The 20,551-nt window shown below is 48.8% G+C and overlaps 6 protein-coding genes across 6 annotated transcripts; 2 read left to right on the forward strand and 4 right to left on the reverse strand.

Moving 5' to 3' along the window:
• Nucleotides 1-73: 73 nt before the first annotated feature.
• DEU56DRAFT_550687 (Translin) lies at nt 74-1,349 on the reverse strand. Its single transcript, XM_041346753.1, has 7 exons — nt 1,186-1,349; nt 1,024-1,114; nt 739-975; nt 615-694; nt 422-517; nt 295-367; nt 74-237 (listed from the first exon to the last, which is right to left on the reverse strand). The coding sequence occupies exons 1-7, from the start codon at nt 1,246-1,248 to the stop codon at nt 167-169; spliced, it is 711 nt and encodes a 236-aa protein (XP_041213191.1). The 5' UTR covers nt 1,249-1,349; the 3' UTR covers nt 74-166.
• DEU56DRAFT_550689 (SEN1 N terminal-domain-containing protein) lies at nt 1,186-7,887 on the forward strand. Its single transcript, XM_041346754.1, has 12 exons — nt 1,186-1,722; nt 1,781-2,388; nt 2,439-2,761; nt 2,809-5,141; nt 5,188-5,397; nt 5,450-6,201; nt 6,251-6,288; nt 6,341-6,417; nt 6,466-6,932; nt 6,980-7,119; nt 7,171-7,542; nt 7,596-7,887. Exons 1-12 carry the CDS (start codon nt 1,391-1,393, stop codon nt 7,608-7,610), a joined length of 5,667 nt encoding a protein of 1,888 aa, XP_041213192.1. The 5' UTR covers nt 1,186-1,390; the 3' UTR covers nt 7,611-7,887.
• On the reverse strand, nt 7,689-12,080 carry DEU56DRAFT_550738 (P-loop containing nucleoside triphosphate hydrolase protein). The gene is made up of 13 exons (XM_041346755.1): nt 11,833-12,080; nt 11,720-11,782; nt 11,620-11,669; nt 11,137-11,569; nt 10,447-11,089; nt 9,671-10,393; nt 9,459-9,617; nt 9,235-9,407; nt 8,539-9,183; nt 8,371-8,490; nt 8,203-8,316; nt 7,909-8,149; nt 7,689-7,861 (listed from the first exon to the last, which is right to left on the reverse strand). Exons 1-13 carry the CDS (start codon nt 12,025-12,027, stop codon nt 7,710-7,712), a joined length of 3,711 nt encoding a protein of 1,236 aa, XP_041213193.1. The 5' UTR covers nt 12,028-12,080; the 3' UTR covers nt 7,689-7,709.
• A 31-nt stretch (nt 12,081-12,111) lies between these two features.
• On the forward strand, nt 12,112-13,487 carry DEU56DRAFT_777771 (Fcf2 pre-rRNA processing-domain-containing protein). The gene is made up of 4 exons (XM_041351790.1): nt 12,112-12,482; nt 12,535-12,733; nt 12,792-12,974; nt 13,026-13,487. The coding sequence occupies exons 1-4, from the start codon at nt 12,187-12,189 to the stop codon at nt 13,242-13,244; spliced, it is 897 nt and encodes a 298-aa protein (XP_041213194.1). The 5' UTR covers nt 12,112-12,186; the 3' UTR covers nt 13,245-13,487.
• Nucleotides 13,488-15,879, reverse strand: DEU56DRAFT_777776 (glycoside hydrolase family 71 protein). Its single transcript, XM_041351791.1, has 8 exons — nt 15,411-15,879; nt 15,023-15,326; nt 14,905-14,964; nt 14,575-14,854; nt 14,282-14,527; nt 14,047-14,230; nt 13,840-13,994; nt 13,488-13,787 (listed from the first exon to the last, which is right to left on the reverse strand). Exons 1-8 carry the CDS (start codon nt 15,658-15,660, stop codon nt 13,527-13,529), a joined length of 1,740 nt encoding a protein of 579 aa, XP_041213195.1. The 5' UTR covers nt 15,661-15,879; the 3' UTR covers nt 13,488-13,526.
• A 1,231-nt stretch (nt 15,880-17,110) lies between these two features.
• On the reverse strand, nt 17,111-19,737 carry DEU56DRAFT_880080 (uncharacterized protein). Its single transcript, XM_041356080.1, has 6 exons — nt 18,682-19,737; nt 18,374-18,629; nt 17,877-18,326; nt 17,697-17,816; nt 17,185-17,645; nt 17,111-17,122 (listed from the first exon to the last, which is right to left on the reverse strand). The coding sequence occupies exons 1-5, from the start codon at nt 19,724-19,726 to the stop codon at nt 17,435-17,437; spliced, it is 2,082 nt and encodes a 693-aa protein (XP_041213196.1). The 5' UTR covers nt 19,727-19,737; the 3' UTR covers nt 17,111-17,122; nt 17,185-17,434.
• Nucleotides 19,738-20,551: the final 814 nt, after the last annotated feature.

Raw genomic sequence — 20,551 nt, forward strand, 5'->3', positions numbered from 1 at the left:
GGACCCCTGCCACCTCGTCATCACACAGACCTCCAACCCCCTAAGTGAACTGTTTGTGAGTTGACCGTTGATGGGGCGCGTGTCAAGTCATCTGCTAGTACATTGCTACTGGAGTATCCAATATTGAACACAAATTTGTGGAACGCTGTTACATTACAATTTTACTTCATGTGTTAGATGTTAACGTTCCTCCCTGTGGAGGAGGTGCCAATTTCCGGAGCGAGACGTCGTATACCACTGAAGGACAAGTAGTCAAGACCGTGGCATGCAGCCTGCACGCGATTGTGAGCCCACCTTCTTCGATTTTCTTGAGATCATATTTCAGACTATCAAAACGTCGCCGGAGCGTGTCATTCTTTAGATTCAGCTGGGCACCATCAAATTCATTCGAGCTCTTTCCAGATATACACTTGAAACGAACCATTGAAAATCCGGCGAATAGATCCTTCACAAAGATAGATATCTGAATAGGAGCTTCAAAGTTTCCAAGGGTCACTGCGTTTACAGCGAGACGAGACTACAAAATAATGATGAGTGAGTTGAACGTGTCACGAGGGCAAAAAAACCGCAAAAGATATGCAAAAAGCAGAATGAATTCAATTTGTCCGACTTACCAGCTCGTTGACAAGGCTTATTAGACCGTGAAGATAATCTTCGACGGGCAGCGCAAATCGGCCCTTCCATTCATCTTTGACTGGAGGAGTCCGACAGGAAGAAGGATAGTTACGATACACACACCACAGATGGTAAAGCAATGCTCACTCCCTAGGATCTGGCAGACTTCTGGCAGCGAAATGAGTTTCCCAGTTGCAAGAAATTCGACCAAGGCAGCCGAAAAGATTGCGTTGCGCAAAGAGTTGGACCACATTTCCTTCCATCGCCAGAACTGGCTGGGAGGTATGAGTGCAGCCATTGCAGCACTGGTAGTCTGACAACTGTGCAACATTGGGCGCACACTATCAAGGAGACCTGGAACTAAGATAGGCGTTGGCAATCAGGCGAAAAATTTAGCAATGGCAGAACTTGACTCGGAAGGTGTTGAATGGATCTTATTGAGAACACCGACCATGTTGCGAGTCTTCTTATCCAGATCCGTCACTTGCTCCTTGATTTTCTAGAATGGGGAAGTTTGGAGGTCAGCGGTGATCAGCGACTACCAAATATTTTGATATTATTAATGCATACCTCCCGCAGTTCTACATCCTGCTCCAAGAGCTCGTTAAGACGTTCTACATCGCCAGAATCCATATCTTGTAGCGATGAGGCCCGCAAAGTTATTGTACTGAGAAGACCTTCAAGCGAGATGGCTCTTTAAGCCACTGTGAATAGCGCTCGTGACTGCTTTTGGTCACTTGCTCTCCTTCATCCACCACCAACCTGAACCCCGTTCATGACCTCCGATGCTGAACTCACCAAAGTCAAGACACTACTTACTTCAGTTCGTGACGCGCCGGTGAATACGGCGGACGGAGCAGATGATGTTCTTCAACCGATATATTTATATTTGATGAAAATTCCACCATCCGCATCCGATCATACCTACCATTGGTTCTGCAGTCGCGCTAACCAGCTCACCATTGGCGCTGCTACATTTTTACTAAGGCTCTTTGCATACGACAGCCCTTTAGTGGATGATTGGAAAAAAAGGTTGAAGTCTTGTCTCTCAGGATGTTGTCAGTGCATTAAAGGGTTGGGGGAAGTGAAGGCTAGCTCTCGGACAACGTGAGTTACTCAGCGAAACAGTACTTAGAATGCGTATGTTATACTGACCACCCTGCAGTTATTTTGGCGCATTCTCTGACGATGTGATCAGAGCATTCTATAGCAATTTCGATGACTGGGAACTATCCGTGGTCATAGAGGCCCTCGTACGTTCTGGAATAGACTTGTCCAGCTCTAGATTGGCTTCCCCGACACCTCAAAAAGTGCCACAACCTTTGTTATACCACATGGTCTCAAATATGCGCGTCTTTCGCGACCCCCGGGTCTTCTCCTTGATTCGTGCATGCCCACCCATCTCATCCTGGCCATCGGATCCGCCTCCCCCTGGCCTGTTTGTACTCGTAATGGATGAATCCTCTGCTGTCAGACAGTGGGCGAAGGCGCAAATCGTCAAAAGTACCCAGGTCCCAATGTTAGAACACCAGTTTGTTGCGGGACACGAATTGGCGCTGCAGGCGGTTATCAAGGCTTTGACGCTGTCTCGTGAAGGCGAAGGGGTGACGACGGACAGTGCCTTACCGTACTCGTTCTCCTCCGACTCCCCCGAACTTTGGGCTGGATTTAGCCAAATCCTACGTCATCTCCCGACAGAGGTCCTCGTGAAATCATCTGAAGGAATGGGATATCGTAGAATCGTAACGGGTCATCTACACGACATTGGGCGACGTGAGTTTATTTCGTTCATTACATTGATCGTTCAATAAATATGGAAATAGAGTTTTCTGACATCTTAAGGTGTCTACTCTTCTTGCTCAAGCGTTTAGGCAATCAGTTATGGCAAGGCGAGGGCCCAGAGTATCCCCAAGTCGTTTTTGATGCAATCAAGGACAATCCTTCCTTCTGCGATATGCTGCAGGGCCTCAAGTCGACAGACGAGAAACCATGGTTCTTGTCATGGTTCGGGGAGTATCTTGCAACAATACCCGAACCTGCCATGTATGGGGACATTCTAGCAAGAATCGTGGATTTTCTATGTGAGGAATTACAGCACGAGCGTTTTCAGGAAGCACGTCCAGCGGTCATGTATTCAGCTGTCCGAGTCAGTTATTTCATCTTCCCATCCGTCGTTATACTAAATGTTCCTAGTTACTAACCGCCCAGGTGCGGAAGAGTCAGTCGGAAGAGGCATCGCCACGTCGCATAGCAATTTCAAGCGTACTCGACATTCATGCCGAGATCTTCATTTCGGTGGCTTTTGGTCGCTCTTACGCAAATTCGCAGTGGAAAGAAGCTCGCAGCACTGCTCGTGAGCTCATCACGAGTTCTTTGACTCAGGACGCCAATGAAATTGTCAAATCTATCACAACCTCCTGCGAGTTCTTGGCAGGACGCACAAAGGTGTTCCCCATCTGTGTTATCAGAGAACAAATGTGGAAGAAGACGTATGAATCTCTACAGACAAATGACGCAGATGGCGCTGTCGCCATCATTGCTATTGTTGCCCAGTTCTCTCACATTGACTTCTTGAACAAAGTGGCATACAAACCTGTTCTTTCGAGCCCGAATGCCCAGGCATTTGATTCTATCAATCGATTCCTCACTAATTCACGAAGCGGATTTCTTGATGTAGTATCCAAGTTGGCGAACTACAACCAGAGGTCATTCGTTCTTGATGTCCTGCGTCGGCCTGGGGTCGCACGTGATGTTATGGTCCTCATGCTATCTCCCATTGAAGACCTCCAAGGCGCTGCGAAGACGCTTGTTGGTCAGGCATTTGATGTCGACATTCGGGTCGATTGCTTTCGTGCTCTTCTCTCCAATCTCCCAGACTCTTCATTTGAAGGCATTTTCAGCTTCCTGGAGCGATACGTTCACTATGCGCCAAAGGTGCCGGAAGCCTGCAGTCTTTCCAAATCGCTGGTGCAATGTCTCACCGACGTCATTGAAGTCTTGTGCTCCAGTCCAGAAGGACTGTTGCACAATCACTCGTTCTTGCGGTCAAAAGACAAGGAAGGGCCTGCAGCACAAATACCAAAACTGTGGAACTTCATGACGCGGTCCATGACCGTGATATTCAAACGCACGCACCTCTGGTCAGAGTACTTTGAAATTCCAGACATGACGGTTTGGATGCGAGATGCGCTTATATTCGGGAGAGATCTGTTGGCACAGTGGAGAGTACTGGAGGCTGCCGGCGTCACTGCCACGAATGAATCATCCTCATTATTGACTGGCAAAATTCGAAAACTTTCCCGAATGGGGAAGAACATGATGAGCGACCTGCAGCCAGTGCTTACAGAGCTAGCACGGTGGCTGCGGCTCTCTGATGAAGAACTTCTCCATCAGTCCTTTGCGCTGCTTCAGACGGTCCTCGAATGTTTTCGGACAACCGATGTCCCTCCATCGGATGCTTCTCTTGCCAAGCTGAACAAGCATGTCGAGGATTTCCGCAAGAATAAGTCTGGCGCTTCAAAGACAAAACTTGACGCAAGTCGAATAGCCCAGTTGGAGGACGCACTGGCCTCATTTGAGGAGGAGGATGAGGTTGAAGTTGTTTCCGTTCGTCCGCCCCAGGCTCGACCCACCCAACCCCATAAACCTCCACCACAGAAGGCACAAGCGGCAGCACGAAAGCCAAGTGATGCCGTTCCCCGGAAACCTGCTGAGAATGACCAACTCAAGCCCGACGTTATGAAGGGCGCGTTTCCCAAGTACCAACGGCTATCAACAAGTACGTCGACGAGCGCCAGTAAACCAACTCTCCCCCCAGCTCCTGCATCAGAATATTCTAGTGATTCCGAATCCGAATCCGAGGCTGAAGGCATGCATGGCGGTTTGGTTGCATTGGGTAAATTCCAGCGGTCACCAAAAGTCAAGAAGCCTACGGAAAGACGTCAAGTGAAGTTGTTGGACATTCAAAACCAAGCCAAGAATGCGACTATGGAGCGCCTCCACCGTCGAGAAGATGCTCGTCGTCGGGCGCTGCGTCTGAAGCCAAACACTGCCGGACTGCATCGGACTCTCCTATCTTGGAATTATGACCACGATGGTCCTGACCCTCCCACCGTTGGCCAGAAAACGCCATTGATTCATGTTCCCGACACCTTCCAGGACTATCAGCACTATCTCCGAGTCTTTGAGCCATTGCTACTCCTAGAATGTTGGTCACAAATTGTTCAATCCAAAGAAGAGGCACAAGGGGTGTACGACTGTAGAATCACCTCCAAACAGTTCACCGATGATTTTGTGGACCTTGACGCAACTATTTCGGAGCCTGTCCAGAAAGACTGGCGGCTGGGAGAGACGGATGTCGTATTGCTCCGGCATCCCGAGGGTAAAAAGTCGATCATGATGAAGGTTCAGAGTTTTAGGACCACTCCGCTTGGATCGCAAATGTGTCTCCGATGCTTGATGCAATCCGCTATGGGCGACATAGGTTTGCAGATCAACACTGTCTGGAGCCTGAAGAAGGTTTTCAGGTGCGTTTTCCTGTCTGTGTTGCAATAACTGCTGAACTCTCGATAGCTTGAGTACTCTTCACCGGGAGTATGGCGCTCTTGTGGCATTGCCCCACTACGATCTCTTTCAAATGATATTAACCCCGAAACTCTCTGCTATGCCAACCATTGAGCAACGCGAGGTACAGCACACCATGACCGCATACAATGTCAACGAGCCACAAGCACGAGCGATAATTGGCTCTCTTAAGGTAGATGGTTTTGTGCTTATTCAAGGGCAAGTTCTATCTGGCATCAGACTGGCACTTCGAATGAACAATCTTCCGCAGACCTCCCGGAACTGGAAAGACATCAACTATCTGTGGTCTCGTCGAAGCCTTTCTTCAAAAGCGTCCACGTGCGGTGACGTCCATTCATGTCGGGAAAACCGCAACCTCTTCGGAGCCCGTGAAGAAAATACTACTCTGCGCACCCAGTAATGCTGCTATTAACGAAATCGCCGGCCGTCTCAAAGAAGGATACAGAGGCCCTCAACGGAAAGCAAGTTCGCTCAAAGTGGTCCGGGTCGGAACAGAAAAGGCGATCGATATCAGCGTGAAAGATATTTCCCTCGACTCCTTGGTGGAACAAAAGCTCAATGGCCAAACTCCCAACGATACTTCCAAGGATGCGCACGGCGAAATCAACGTGCTACGAGGTGAGATTGAGAAGGTCAAGCAGGTCAAGCAGCAGAAGTTGGATGAGCTGGCTTCTGTTCGCGACAACAATGCCCGGATGGTGGTTCTAGAGGAAGAAATCAAGAAACTCAATTCACGACGGATGACGCTGACACAGCAGTTTGACCGGTTGAAAGATAAACAAAAGTCGGATTATAGGACGCTCGATGCTCTACGGAGGCGCGTCAGGACCGAGGTTCTCCAAGAGGCAGATGTTATTTGTTGCACTCTGTCAGGTGCAGGGCATGAAACGCTCGAACAACTTGATTTCGAAATGGTCATCATCGACGAAGCGGCCCAGTCCATCGAGTTGAGCTCCCTGATACCACTTAAGTTTCGTTGTCAAAGATGCATCATGGTCGGTGGTGAGTATCATGCCTTCGTACTCCCGACATCCCATTGAGTCCTGTCTAGATCCGCAACAACTTCCCCCCACAGTTTTGTCTCAGGAGGTAAGCCGGGCTTCCGCAATACCTGTTGAATATGCGCTGATTGTTATTGAAGGCTTGCAAGTACCGTTATAATCAATCGCTCTTCGTGCGCCTTCAGAAACACCGCCCGGATGCCGTTCACCTCCTTAGGTATGCCTTCCGTCTTTCACTAATAGTCCATGCGCTCATTGTTTTTAGCATCCAATATCGCATGCACCCCGATATTAGCCGTCTTCCTAGCAGGGTCTTCTACCAGGGCCGACTCTTGGATGGTCCCGACATGGATGTCAAAACAAAGCAGCCGTGGCATTCGCATCCTAAATTTGGTACATATAGATTCTTCAACGTTAACCAGGGACAAGAAGTCTCCACAACCGGGCATTCTCTAAAGAACACTACGGAGAGCCAAGTTGCCCTCGCCTTATATGCACGCTTGTGTAAGGAGTTTTCTGACGTAGACTTTGACTTCCGCGTTGGCATCGTTTCCATGTACCGCGGTCAAGTCTTAGAGCTTCAGCGAGCTTTCGAACAACGATTTGGGAGAGATATCAAGGGCAAGGTACACTTCCACACTGTCGATGGATTCCAGGGACAAGAAAAGGATGTTATCATCCTTTCTTGTGTTCGTGCTGGTCCCGGGGTGCAATCTGTTGGTTTCCTGTCGGGTATGATGTTCAAATCTGTACGCTTACAAGCAGCTAACGGTGTACAGACGTTCGGAGAATGAATGTCGCTATGACTCGTGCACGTTCATCTCTCTTCATTCTGGGCCATGCGCCTACACTCGAGCGAAGCGACGAGAGCTGGCGCAAAGTTGTACAGGACGCTCGTGAAAGGTCATTACTTGCAGAGGTCTGATATCAACATGCCCCTTCGCTAGACCTCGAACTAACTGAGAGACAGGCGGATGTTAACTTTTTCACCACCCAAACTATGAACCCCTCGGTTCGCCGGCCTCCATCACCACCGAAACCCAAGAAGCAGCCAGCCGCGACTTTGCCACCTAAACCAGATGATTTGGTCACTCCTAAGGGCTTTGCTGAGTCTAGTCGTCGACCTCCCCCTTCAAAACCTTCCCAGACGATTGAGGAGCAACCGTCGATGAAAGACCCTCCTGCAGACCTGGCTATTCCTAGGGATGTCGGACAGAAGCGTCGTTTGGTTGAAGGTGGCGAACCTTCCACCTCTAGAGCACAGGAAGCCAGGACAATTCAACCACCCCAAAAGCGTTTTAAGAAGGAGAAAGGTAGCATCTTTATACCCAAAAAGAACAAGGTAATATTTCCTTGGGTTTCAGTGATCAGTGCTCATAATTACTACTCCATTAGCCTGGGAAGTCATAGGCGATCACTTGTTCCGGATATCGTTATTCAAATATACGTCGCCCGCACTTATTACTAGACCACATTGCATACATATTGAATAGCACAATTGTATATTAATCACACCTTCACGGGAGGCAGCTCCCACTGATCAGGCCCAAACCGCGGTATAGACATCATCACACCCGCATTGTTTCTCGAAGGTTTGGAAAAAGTGCACATACTCTGTTTTCCAAGACTCGATAGCCATGCAGGATTTATGACCGTTAGTCCTTCATGTTTGTCAGCATCTATTAGATTTGCAGCGGAGGAAACAGACCTTTGATCCACGTCCGCGATGTTTGGACTACTTCAGAAAAGACGAGATAGTCTGGCGGAGGGCGATTCGCAAGCACAGACATGGGATGGATGAAAACATCCCCGGATACTCCCACCGCCGCATACGGAACGCCTTTAGCAGTTGAAAACTGGCTTCCACTGGAGTTGTTTTGTATTAAATCTTTCCGTACTGCTACTTGGTCGATAAAGGCCGCGGCGAGCAGTTGACGGATAGCCTTTAGCTAAAGGAATGATGTCACCGAGGGTGGGATCGCGTGAACAGGAAGCCAATTACCTGGATGTCGTTGGGAGGTCGGATATTTTTGTCGAAACCAACTTCAGCGTTTTGGAAATTTGCTTGCGCAATGCTGCTTAGTTGGGCTCGCAGTTTGTGTATTTCTTCCATGGCCTGTAGTCTCCTATCAGGTTGCTGCGAGTTGAGAATGATAACTAGCAGACGTACCTTGGGTCTTACAAAATGGGCCTTACAAAATTGGTGACCCCCTCCAGAATACTCGTAGGCCCCGACGACCGAGAGGAGTCTGAAAATGTCACTATTGAAGTTACTCAGCGATCCATGAACCTGTTTCAGTGTTCAGCATAGTTTTAGACAAACAGCTGGAAGACAAACCTGCTGAGATTCAAAGAATGCACGCCGTCGGGTCCTCCTCGCCTCTTTCGCTTTGATGGAAGCGCTCTTGATGTGTCCCAGTCCTTCATCATCGGCATCGGACTCGCTGTCGGCATCTAACCCCTCTTCACGAAGGAAAGGGTCCCCGACCGACATAGCTGCCACAATCGAGATCACATAGGGTAAACAGCCATGTTGTTGACTCCCGACAAGCATTCGAGCGAAGCGCGGGGAAAGCGGGAAAAAGCTCATTGCCTTCCCCAGAGGTGTCACTTGGCCCCCAATCGTTGACATAGAAACCCCCGCTTGCGATACGAGAGGTGCACTACTAAGCGCGCCAAGGCGAGTGAGGACCGTCTCAGCCTTTTTCAACACCTGCCTATCTGGCGGAGTTGGGAAAGGGAAGTTGACAACGGCGTCAATGTTCATACTTTTCATCTGCAACACGACGCCCTCAATCGGCGTGCGCAGAATTTCAGGTTGTGAAAACGATTCGAAATAATGTTCGTAAAGAGCGGAGGAGTAGAGTCTGTAACAATGTCCTGGACCTGTACGACCCGCACGACCAGCTCGCTGGGCGGCAGAAGCCTTGGAGATCCAACTGACCCGAAAGGACTGAATACCGCTCGCCATATCATAATGCCGCTTTAAACACTGTCAGAGCGTGTTTCTCACTATCGATCGAGATGTTCATACCTCTTTCGCTCGACCACAATCGATCACATAGCGTATATTTGGGATCGTAAGGGACGTCTCCGCAACGTTTGTTGATACTACCACCAAACGATAGCCTGCTGGTGGTGTATCGAAAACTCGCATTTGTTTCTCGCTCGACAAGAGCGAGTACAGAGGGACGACTTGCATTGGGACTAGATTCATTTTGCTTGAGTTCTTGAATATCAATACAACAGGAAATTTACCATCACACTCCTCGACATCGATGCCAAGTTCAGTATTGACCCCATCTTCGTCGTCGCTATCAAGCCCTTCAGGATCTTCCTCCGCGAGGTCTCCGTCCACATCGAGTGCTAATTCCTGCTCTTGAACGCCAAACTCGATATCCTCGGCCTCGATGTCAGCTGTGGGTACCTTTGTGAGATAAATCATCAGACCACTGCTTGAAATTCCTCACCGTGAACCGGAGCAACAGGGAAAGGGACTTCACTGGTAATGGATTCTGCAAAGATAGAAGAAGCTTGGACAACTTGTCTCCTCTTCTTTCTTGCCTCCAGAGCTCTTCTGCCATATCGTGCCTCAAGCTTTTTGCAGACGCCCTGTATTTCATTTTGCCCTGTCAAGAATATGAGGATACCTCCTGGTGGCAAACGGGCATGGATCTTGGCCGCTTTCTTGACCGCTTCGCGCACGTAGTCAGTAGACGTCCGCCGGTTGAAGTGTACTGTTACAGGGTGTTGGCGAGCATCAACATTGACAACCGGAGGTGGCGACGAAAAGAGCGCCTGATTCTCTGCGAAGTCGCCGACGCGAAGAGTTGCCGACATAATGATGAGCCGTAGTGGTCTCGTGCCCTCTGTGCCCTCCTTCCACATTTGTTCGCGTAGCTTGATTACTCGACTAAGGACACCAATCAAGATATCGGTGTTCATACTGCGCTCATGTGCTTCGTCGATGATAATTACCGAATATTTTGAGAGCAAGAAATCGGTGGCAAGTTCACGCAAAAGTACACCATCGGTCATGAACTTGATCGTGGTTGAAGGAGACACAGTTGCATCGTATCGGATCTGGTACGACACGCGGGAGGAGGTCAAGGACAGTTCACGAGCCACTCGAGATGCCATTGACATTGCCGCAACTCGCCTTGGCTGCGTAACTCCTATCATGCCCGAGTTCACTGTACACGCCAATGTCAATCATCATTAGATATACTCATATGAGCAAACTAACCTCCAGTAGGATCACCAAACCCGGCCTCGTACAGAAATTGTGGGATCTGAGTAGTCTTTCCGCTACCAGTTTCACCGCAAATAATTACTACCGGATTAAGCATTATGGTTTCCATGATGGGCTGCTCTTCTGCAATGATAGGCAACTGCATCCTGGACTCCTGGATATCAAGGGGGCGAATGACAGACACCGACTTTATGCTTTTAGAAGAAGATTTAGAGAAAGTCTCTTGGGTTTTCGTCATGCGTTCCGCAAAAGACGTGGAAGGGAGCTTTAGGTCTTCACCCAGGGGGCCGCGCATTGAATTCGATTGTGACGACATCGTCTTTCGTTTTTTGGGTGGAGGTGCAGTGGGATGTTCGATTTCGAGAGACGGTGGTGTCCCTTCAGTAGTATCGTGGCCTTTCGCTGTGTTTAGCTGTTTTACGGCCCAGTCCTTGAAGCCAAGGCGTTTCTTGGCAGGTAGAGGGCGCTCTTCTTCCTCGTCTGAACCTTCCGCCGATATTCCCATTTCTCGACCTTCGTTGCGCTGTTCTTCGTCCGTATCATAAGCTGAATCAGAACTGTCAAATGATGAGTCTGATTCCTGTTCTGAAACCCCTTTCGGGGGCACTCTTCTTTTCCAGCTCGGGAAGGAGGCCCTCTGACAAAAATGTCAGTTCGAAAGTCCCTTGGCCAGGGCGTACATACCATTCGACTCTTTTCACTCTTTTTATTCACAACTAGGGGCGCAACAACAGAGCCGTCAGGATTGCGTTTAAGGGCTCCACCAACGGCGAAAGTGGATAGACTGGCTGGCTGTGAGACCGTCGACGCCGCAGGAGGATCCGATAAGAATTCCGTCGTCACTAGGTCCTCGTGTTCATCATGCTGCTCTGGCGTCTGATCAACTATTTCGAAGTCAACTCCATCCATCGCGTCAGATTCGTCTTCACCATCTCCGTGTTCATGAACAGTGAAATCGTTATGGCGCCGTCGACGTTTATTGGGCTGACCCTCAATGGCGCGACGTACTTCCTTGTCTTCTAGCTTCTCCAGGCGTTCCCGAGCCGTAGAGGTGGCTCCTGTACCAAGAGTAGATGACGATTGAAGATCAAGGCTTGAAGTTTGTGCTTGCGTCTGACTACAAACTTCTGTGGGGATGCGACGATAAAATGAGGAAGCTTGACATACGCTAGCTTCTCAAAAATCACGAGTCTCTCTTCTTTTAATAACTTTTTTTCCTACAGGAACCGTTGTACAAATCTTTCGGAAGGCAAGGAGATTGACGCACAACATACTTTTCCAGCCTCTTCCGCTTCTGTCTCGATACTTTGGAGTCCGACTGTGCAGCAAGCTTCGGCGAATATTAGCGTCTCCTAGCGTTCGGGAATGTTACGGACAGACCTCTCTTACGAGCCTCTCTTTTCTGTCGCGCTCCTTGTCTTCGAGTGACTTGTATTCGAGGATCGCGGCGTTGGGATCAGGTGCTTCGGCTGTAGGGACAACACCATTGCTTTTATTACGCGACTTTCCCTTTTTCCTCGAGCCTGCCGTAGATCGGCGCGCCTTGGAATTGTGTCGCTCACGCTTAGAGTCCATGGAGCGTCAGGCTGTCTTGATGAAAGTTGTCAATTTAAAAGTACATACTTACTTCGATGAAAATCGTTTATCATCGTGCGGAATCCTACAAACATCACATGATGTGACATGAATAGTGTGACACAGTCAACGGCAAAGTGATCTAAATATTGCACTCCCATGTCGATCTTACCTGCAGCAGGCCCAAGAATCACTAGAACACTGGTGTCAGAAGGCTCTTCACCGTCGGGTTCTAGCTCAAATGCATCCTCTGATAGCGACTCGGGCTCGGGCTCGGACTCTGACTCTGACTCTGACTCGGACGACGAAGAAATCACTCAAGAATACTTACAGTCTCTTTTGGACAAAGCAAAATCGAACGCTCGACAGTCAGCCAACTTGAAAAAGGCACTCCGAGAAAATGCATTCGGTGCTGGAGAGGACATTATTAAATTGGGTGGTGACGACTCAGATAGGTGCTGCATGTTATGAAGGACGTTTCTATCATTTCTCTGAGTCTCGCAACAGGCCATTGCCACCATTAGATCCCGGAGAACTTCCGCCTGCATATTTTGAATTTGTGGAAGGTCGACGTGACGCCCCAGCGACTGTACGAGACCCAGACATCCAACTTGCAGAAGCAGCCACCTCTGGAATCGTTGCTCCTGCACCCCCTCCAAAACCCATGCTTACCGGCAAAATGTCGAACAAAAAACAGCGAAGAGCTGTGAGTTTCCAACTACGGTCTTATCAAGTGAATGTCTCACGGACGTCTATTCGTCAAGATGAGAAACCAAACTGCTGGACCAAGCTGGTTTGACCTTCCGGCACCCGCTGAAGCTGATTTGCCTCGATTGCACCGTGAAGTAGAAGCTCTTCGGCTGCGCAATCAACTAGACCCCAAGCGTTTCTACCGGAAAGACGACGGCGATGGGAAGGGTATTAAAGGACTTCCAAAACACTTCGCTGTAGGTTTCCGATGCAATCCATAGTACCGCAACTGCTTATTTTGCAATTAGATCGGCACCATTGTTACTACAAACACACCGTTTGGCACAGCAAGTACGGACAACCTTCCTCGTGCTCACCGCAAGAGAACTTTTGTCGATGAGTTAGTCGATGATGCAGAAGCACGACGATATGCGAAGAGGAAGTTTGAGGACCTACAGGCCGTGAGGGGGGCGAGAGGAAAGAATACATTACACCAAAAGCAAGCGTTGCGCAGGCCGAAGTGGTAATTGCACTCACCTAAGTCGTGCTATTTGCTTGTCAGACGGCAATTCAACGATAAAAAAGTAAGGTAGACGTTTACTTTCAGCTGTCGAAGTTCTAGGTGGTCTACAATTGCGCCGCAAATTGATTTTACTATGGCGTACACCAGCGTACACGGTAACTAGCAGAAGATTATGATACAATGCGCTCGGGATCTATGTAACGCTAAGGATAGGCTCTAATTAACTTTACATTTGAATCACCACAAACCCAAAATATGTCAAGAATCGCGAATGCCGAACATGAGACTAAGAGGAGGCAACAACGTGGGCATTGAAGTTATATGTCGTTGGCTCAGCTTCAAACGTGAAGCTTGTTGACTGTAGGTCAATAACGGTCTGCCCTCCTCGGGTTAGTGTGCCGTGCATGGTCCCGCCGGGTTGGATGGATACAGCTAACTTCGAAACGCCGGCAGGGACGTTAAAAATTTGTGATTGAGTAGACGAGGTCGAGAGCTCGACTGTAGCAGGGGAGGTCGCCAGGACTACGGCCCAAACTTTGTCTTGAGTCTGGATTTGTCGTGGTTGAGATAAGCACCATGATAATAAATGAAGCACATACAATCTGGTAATTGGTTGGTCTTCCAACCGGGTCACTTGATGCAGAAGCCGCGGCAGAATGTGGACGTGACCACATTATGAGCTGGTCTTTAGTCGGAGTGGGGTATGTTCCTGTCTTGAAGGCTGAGGCGTAATAGGATGTCAGATTGAGCCAGCCTAAAGGACCTAAATTAGCATTGGATCATCTACATAGACTATAAATGCGCACCAGTGTGATCATTGCCATCAACCCATGCTTGACTCATGGGTTGCTCTCCCTCTATCGGACCGATATAATGCGACTCTCCGTAATCATTCCAGGAGATGACTTGTACGAGATCTACCTGGTCGCGGATCTTGATCAACGACTCCCACCGACTAGCATACAAGTGATCATCGCTGAGGTAAATCCACTACATGAGCTGATGAGTGTCCGCAACATGCACGACGGAAGGACAACCCACATTTTTGTTATAAGACGACGGGCCATAATGGGTGAAAAACCACGGAGACACAGCTGCCATGTATGTTAGACCGCCACCCATTGCAGCCAAACTCGAGATGTATGTATCGTCCGGTGTTGTTGACCCGATGAGATTAGACAATGCAGAGCTGACGGCGGAAGATAGACCACTAGCGATGTCTCCAAGCAAACCAGGTACAGACGATACAAATGAAGTAGTGACTTGAATTGGCCATCCGGAATTCCACTGAGAATGATTAAAATCGTGCATAATACGGCACTGGAAGAGCTTACGTTGAACATGCCACCTATTACCCCACTGTAGGTATTGAACTGTGATGGATCGACGAAAAATGATGGTACAAAATGAACTGCGGATGATCCTGTCAACTGTTGCACGAATTGAGTCGACCATCCAGAAGCGACAGATCCCTGCCCAAAAGTGCAAGTTTCGCCAGAGAAAGTTGAGGCCATAACGCGACCATTGTAAAGTAGCTGATTGGGGTGCGTGGCATAGGTAGTTATATAAGTACGAAGAGTTGCAGCGTCGGCAGCTGTGCTACAGGGCAAAGAACTGTACAAGTGAGGATTCGCTGAATAAGATAAAATGAATGACCAACTTACGTCATATCAAAGGACATGAAAAGCTTGAAGCCAGTTCCAGACTGGAGAGCTGCTTGGTAACTAAGTATGAATTTGCTGAATCAGGAGTCCATTGCTCAGTAAAACCACTGGGACTTACGCGTTGGCCACCTGTGAAGGCTGCCAATCATCCACTCCTACATTCAAAGCAAAGCCGTCGATTCCACTGGAATGTGCAAGAAAGATGTCCGCGAGCCAATTGTCCACGGTAAAGGGGTATGAATTTCCGACCATGAAGTGGGCAATAACATATTTCGATGATACAGAAGGAGAGGCTGTCCCGGTGGGCGCCTGGGAAATCGTCGTTGTAGTTGCAGAAGCCGTTTTCGATGACACAGGAGGAGAACTTGTCCCGGTGGGCACCTGGTAAGTAATTGTTGTAGTCGCAGAAGAAGAAGAAGGCGTTATGCTGGACGATGGTCCAGCAGATGAATTGAGGGCGGGTACAGAAGCCAACGCTGTATTTGCAGAAACATAAGAAGTAGGGGTCATGCTGGACGATGGTACAGCAGACGAATTGAGGGCAGGTACAGAAGCCAACGCTGTATTTGCAGAAACATAAGAAGTAGGGGTCATGCTGGACGATGGTACAGCAGACGAATTGAGGGCAGGTGGAGCACAATTGCGTGAAAATTGGCGGTGTCTGTGGGGTATAGACCTCAAAGGGGAAGCTAGGGAAAGAGCGGTAAAAGAAAGTACAATGAGCGGAAAGTGCACGAGCATTGTCAGTGACACCATGAGTCAAACGAGTGTTAGGATACGACTGTGAAAGATTCAAGAGCTTGCGGCGCAGCCGCCACGGTTTCTGATAAGTGATTAGACAAGAAGGATGGGAACGTTTGAACTCATTCTTATTGCATGACAACCACGGCGCTTCCTGGTCAATACACAGAATGTCAGAACAACGTCAAACTTCAGAACAATGACTATCGCCGCCTGTGCCCGCCAAGCTAATTGTTCCAATCTGACTCATCACGTGACCTCTACAACGCCTTCGACTTGAATTTGGCTCAAGGTCCAAGGAACAGAACCCAGCTCTCCAGAGTTGTACCCGCACATTGGGTCTTGTAAATGTCCAGGAAAACGTATCATGGACCTTTCCGTTCCTAAAAACCGATTCTCGATTTTGAAATTCGTCAAAATGTCACTTCTGCGCGGCTTTGGCAGGGTTGTAATGTCCAGAGGCGAGGTAACATGAAAAGTAGGCCGCGGGGGACACGTCTGGCTACCCCTTTGCTACTAATTTTGTAGGAAAGGTCGCATGCCAATCAAGGTACAGCTCGCATGCCAATCAAAGTGGTGAATTCAGCATGGCTCATTGACGGTAATTAATAACGGCATAAATCAGGCCTTGTGCGACAAGGCGCCTGAGGTGCGTGGCAGAGCCCGCTACATTTTTTTCTGGACGTCACATCAATCATCGCGATTCATAGCAAAATACGTCGTATCAGTAATATTAATATGATATGTAATAGAACGAAGATACTTCAAAATACGTGGATCTGTCTGGTTTCCAATCCTCCCTTTATTTTTTTTTGGGACAAAAGGGGAGCAACAATATGCAGTTGGTCTTAATCTGCGGAGTCCTCGAAGATGCTGAAAGAGAGAACGTCGGTTAGTTTATTTGTCGGATTTCAAATGTGCACATGCCTTCGGACATACAGATCTTCGTGAACCATGTCGGTGATCTTGATAGGCCCTTTCCGACTGTGCTTGATGACTAGCACTGTGTTTCCGTCTACTTTGTCATCTTCTGCTGTATTTGGCGCGATATATATTTGAGCAGGCGTTGTGCGGATGACACTTCGGCTTTTTCGAAGTAGATGGTGTATGTCTCTTTGGGTTGACTCGACATGCGCTGTTGAATGATGTACACAAAGTTCTGATCTCGTCCACACCATATTGCAGTAGGATGTCGACTATTTCTGGTGTTGTACAAACAGTGCAGTATTACATCCCTTTGGCCATATCAGCATAGCGTAAAACCACACACTTTCGTCCCTAAGTAGAAAGGGACTGACATACCATCGCAACTAGCTACACGATGACCAGAAACACACCAGTCACGACCTAGCACAATGCTACTGATGAGGGCGCGTCGTTCAACGAAAGGAAAGTCTGTCGTAAAGCCTTGCCGCGGCAGACCGTCAACGACAGTCAAAGTGAGATGAACAGTGCTCTCCACTGGCACTATTATAATCTACAATCATACAAAAAAAAATTCAGTTGTTTTCGAGTGAAAAAATGGATTGGAAAGCAAACCGGTGGCTGAGGACGCGTGGCGGCGCTGCGGGGGCATCGCAAATGTGCATGGCAGACGCCGCAAAGCGCCCATAAAGTGTGGGACGCAAGTCTTACAGAGGGCCCAGGAACCTCGAGGTGTCCAACTTTGCGCGCTTTATGTCGCACGCTCGTGAAGGTGTAGGCTAGAAGCTAGGCATGATGAGAATTTCTGACTGGTTCGTTGCACAAACATGGTTTGTTGAACCGCGACTTCTGTGTACTCGAAATACTATTTGGAACGTACAACTGCTATGCCATTCTTGTCGCATCCAAGGACATTCATCCACACGTTCGCAACACCATCTTCTTCGCATCCAACCTGCATTCCATTGTCCTTCAAGACGATGTACTCTCTTGCTGGGGTCTGCATGACGGCAAGAGCCGGGTGCAATGGTACGCCTTTTGATGTGGTAAAGTGAACGCTCTCAACATGATGATGGCTACGAAGGAGTCTTGAGAGCACAAAGCCAAAATGGGTATGCAGTGCTTACGCTGGTAGGTAAAGGTTGATCTTCGGTATTCCGCCTCTGGTAGTTGCATGGGTTACTTGAGATGGTAGACCTGCAAATTCTTGCGCCATCTGGTTAGATGACATCCACTGGCCACTAACGCTGCTCGCCAATTGTCAATATAGCGTGTTCCAAATCGAGTCATCTAATTCAGTAGATCACCTATTGGCAACCACACACGCCATAACATATCGCTCGGCGACCACCTTTTTCGATAAACCAACATCACCTTCACCAGAGATGCGACGTAGCCAGTGCCTGCTTATTCCTCGGTCGTATTCCTCGTAGTTCGCCCACCGGAGGTGTTCTGAGATCAGGTTACGCGACTCCGCAGAGGGACCAGGGTAAGACGATATGTACTTTGACCAGTCGGCGCGCAAACCAGAGGAGTAGACTTCAAGCTGAGGAGCGTTGAGTCCCCGGCCGATGACTTCACAAGTGGATTCCAGTACGTAGAACTCGGATAACGAATTGCCGTCTCGAATGGTGATGGCCCAGATCTCACCTTTCACAACCTCTTGGGCATTTTCCACAGTACGTTTGAGCCATGCTGATGGATCTCGCTCATTCGTCCCGACCGAAAGCGTGAACCAAAGTCTTGTGAGGACGAATCTGAACCTGATGCTTAATTGTGTTGTCCTCGAGCGAAAACAGCATACCTCAGCGCTACAACCACCTGCTTCTCATCATCTGCACTCGCCCAGAGGCGTGTAGATAGAGGGTCGATCCCAAGCGTAGAGTTGTATCTTCCAACGAAAGAATTTTGGAATGCATGCCTCCAGAAAGCCACTTCGTTCTGGCGCTGACGCAGATAGGGCCACATGTTCGTCGTGTTTTGTGGATAACTCTTCACTATGTGGTTTAGACGGCGACCATGATACTTCTGAGTGAGTATATGCGCCGCAGAAAGATACACTATATGAAATGTCGTTAGGAGCCCATATCAGACCTCCGTAAATTGCCCTACCTGCATAGCGAAATGCCCGAGAAACGAGAATGCAAGTCCGACGATCTTTATCAGTGAGTGCAGCGAGGATCACTGCCCATCTTTGAACCCGTTTCCTGTCGGATAGCTTAGGCGGAAATGTGATATTGACGAAGGAAGGTGTTGAATTGGGGGCAGCCTCAAAGCTAAAAATATCCGAGGGTGTAAAAGTGATTTTGTTGGCCTGGTGGTCGTTGTGGGAAACGCGCCAGGCAGTTACTGGAATACTAGCGACAATTGGAGTTGTTGTGAAAACGAGAGGTTTGAATCGGCCTTGACTTGTCGTTGTAGACCCCTTCTGGACGAGGTGGGTATTTCGAAGAGCTATGATAGGTACTGTGTTTGATGAAAAGCTAGAGTCATGTGGAGGACGACCAGCCGCGGCCGGGGATTCCGAGTCGGTGGCAAAAGTCAGACCAGTACGTGCATTGAGGATTCCAGCAGACGTGGATGACTTCGTGGAATTTGAGGAGTCGGCACCACAGATAGATACAGCATTCGCAGGAGAAGGCTTCTGCCTTTTTGCAGACTTAAACATAGCAGAGATATAGGGCCGTTTCGTGCCATGGCTCTCGTTGGGAGCGTCAGAGCTTAACGGAGCGACGACCGTTGTTTTTGAATGATGATTGGCAGCTGAGGGATCTACCAGACCAGGCACCGGAAGTGCTTTGTGTTGGGTAGGTTGTTCTGCGGATGTAGCGGTAAGGTCCCCGTTCGCAGTCTGTGTATTGTGAGTGTGATCGAGAGCAGTAACTCCAGTATTAGTAGAACGTGCGGGAGCTAGGACAGCTGGGTGGCATGTATGTTCTGGTGCTGTTTTTTCCGATATTCCTCGAATCGAAATCACAGGCTGAGGGTCACCGCGGGTAGCATCATTATTGGTTAATTTCTGGACCAGAGCAGCTTTTCCGAGTTTTGAATAACCAACAATGCGGCGTTGTTTGCACAACGCTTTGAGCTGAGAGACCGTAAGCTTCGCGAGGTCACCTGTCGTATTGGACATGCCGAGCTTCGTCGTCGCCCACATCGCACTCACACAGTTAAGGCTGCTAAGCTCACAAGTATTACGTAATATATGGCTTTTACCAATTTGAAATCGTCAGTGGCGAGTTCTACTTGGTTCTACCAGTCAACTGCCAGTGGCAATCTGCACATCCTCTGCTTCTTGATTCTAACAATCTGGCCCAGGCTCTAGGGAACACACACCGCATTAATGGTGTTGTCTATTACGCGCACGGCTCAGTGCTCAGCAATTGCGTATGTGTGGCGCCGAAGGCACGTTCTGTCCAAACAGATACAGTACAAAAGCTCTTACATATGTCAGGAACGTGCGAACTGAAGCAGAAAACATGTTGTCAAAATTATTGCAAGCTAAGTTGTACAGATTTTACGAATTCTCCGGCGACCGGAACGTTCTTGATGACACAGTGCCTCGACTGTGCCTGGGCAAGCTAGCGATGGAACTTGCCATAAAACCAAGGTTTGTACAGTTTACTATGATATCGTGGTGCGAACTACGAAGATGACGGGCCTCCGAGGACATGTAGGCGATGCCTAACGAGGAAAATAAGCTCGCACCCACCACGATGCAAGCGCAATAGCTTCGTGGTACTGCTAGTAGTGATTCGAAATAGCATCACGAGCGCCAGGTCCCAGCTGCGGGGGATCTTTCCGTGGAGCCAAGTACCGGGCACATGTAAGTCCTTCCTTTTCATCAGAATGCCAGCGCTACACAACAAATACACGCAGTTGCGTTCCTGCATGATAACTGAACAGATATTCATCACCGTCAATGCCACAATTCTGGGTAAATAACAATGAAATCTTGAAATCCTTGGGAACAGAGTGAACT

Source organism: Suillus clintonianus, assembly GCF_016758775.1.
Source record: "Suillus clintonianus strain FC179 chromosome Unknown DEU56scaffold_8, whole genome shotgun sequence".
Classification (NCBI taxonomy): Eukaryota; Fungi; Basidiomycota; class Agaricomycetes; order Boletales; family Suillaceae; genus Suillus; species Suillus clintonianus.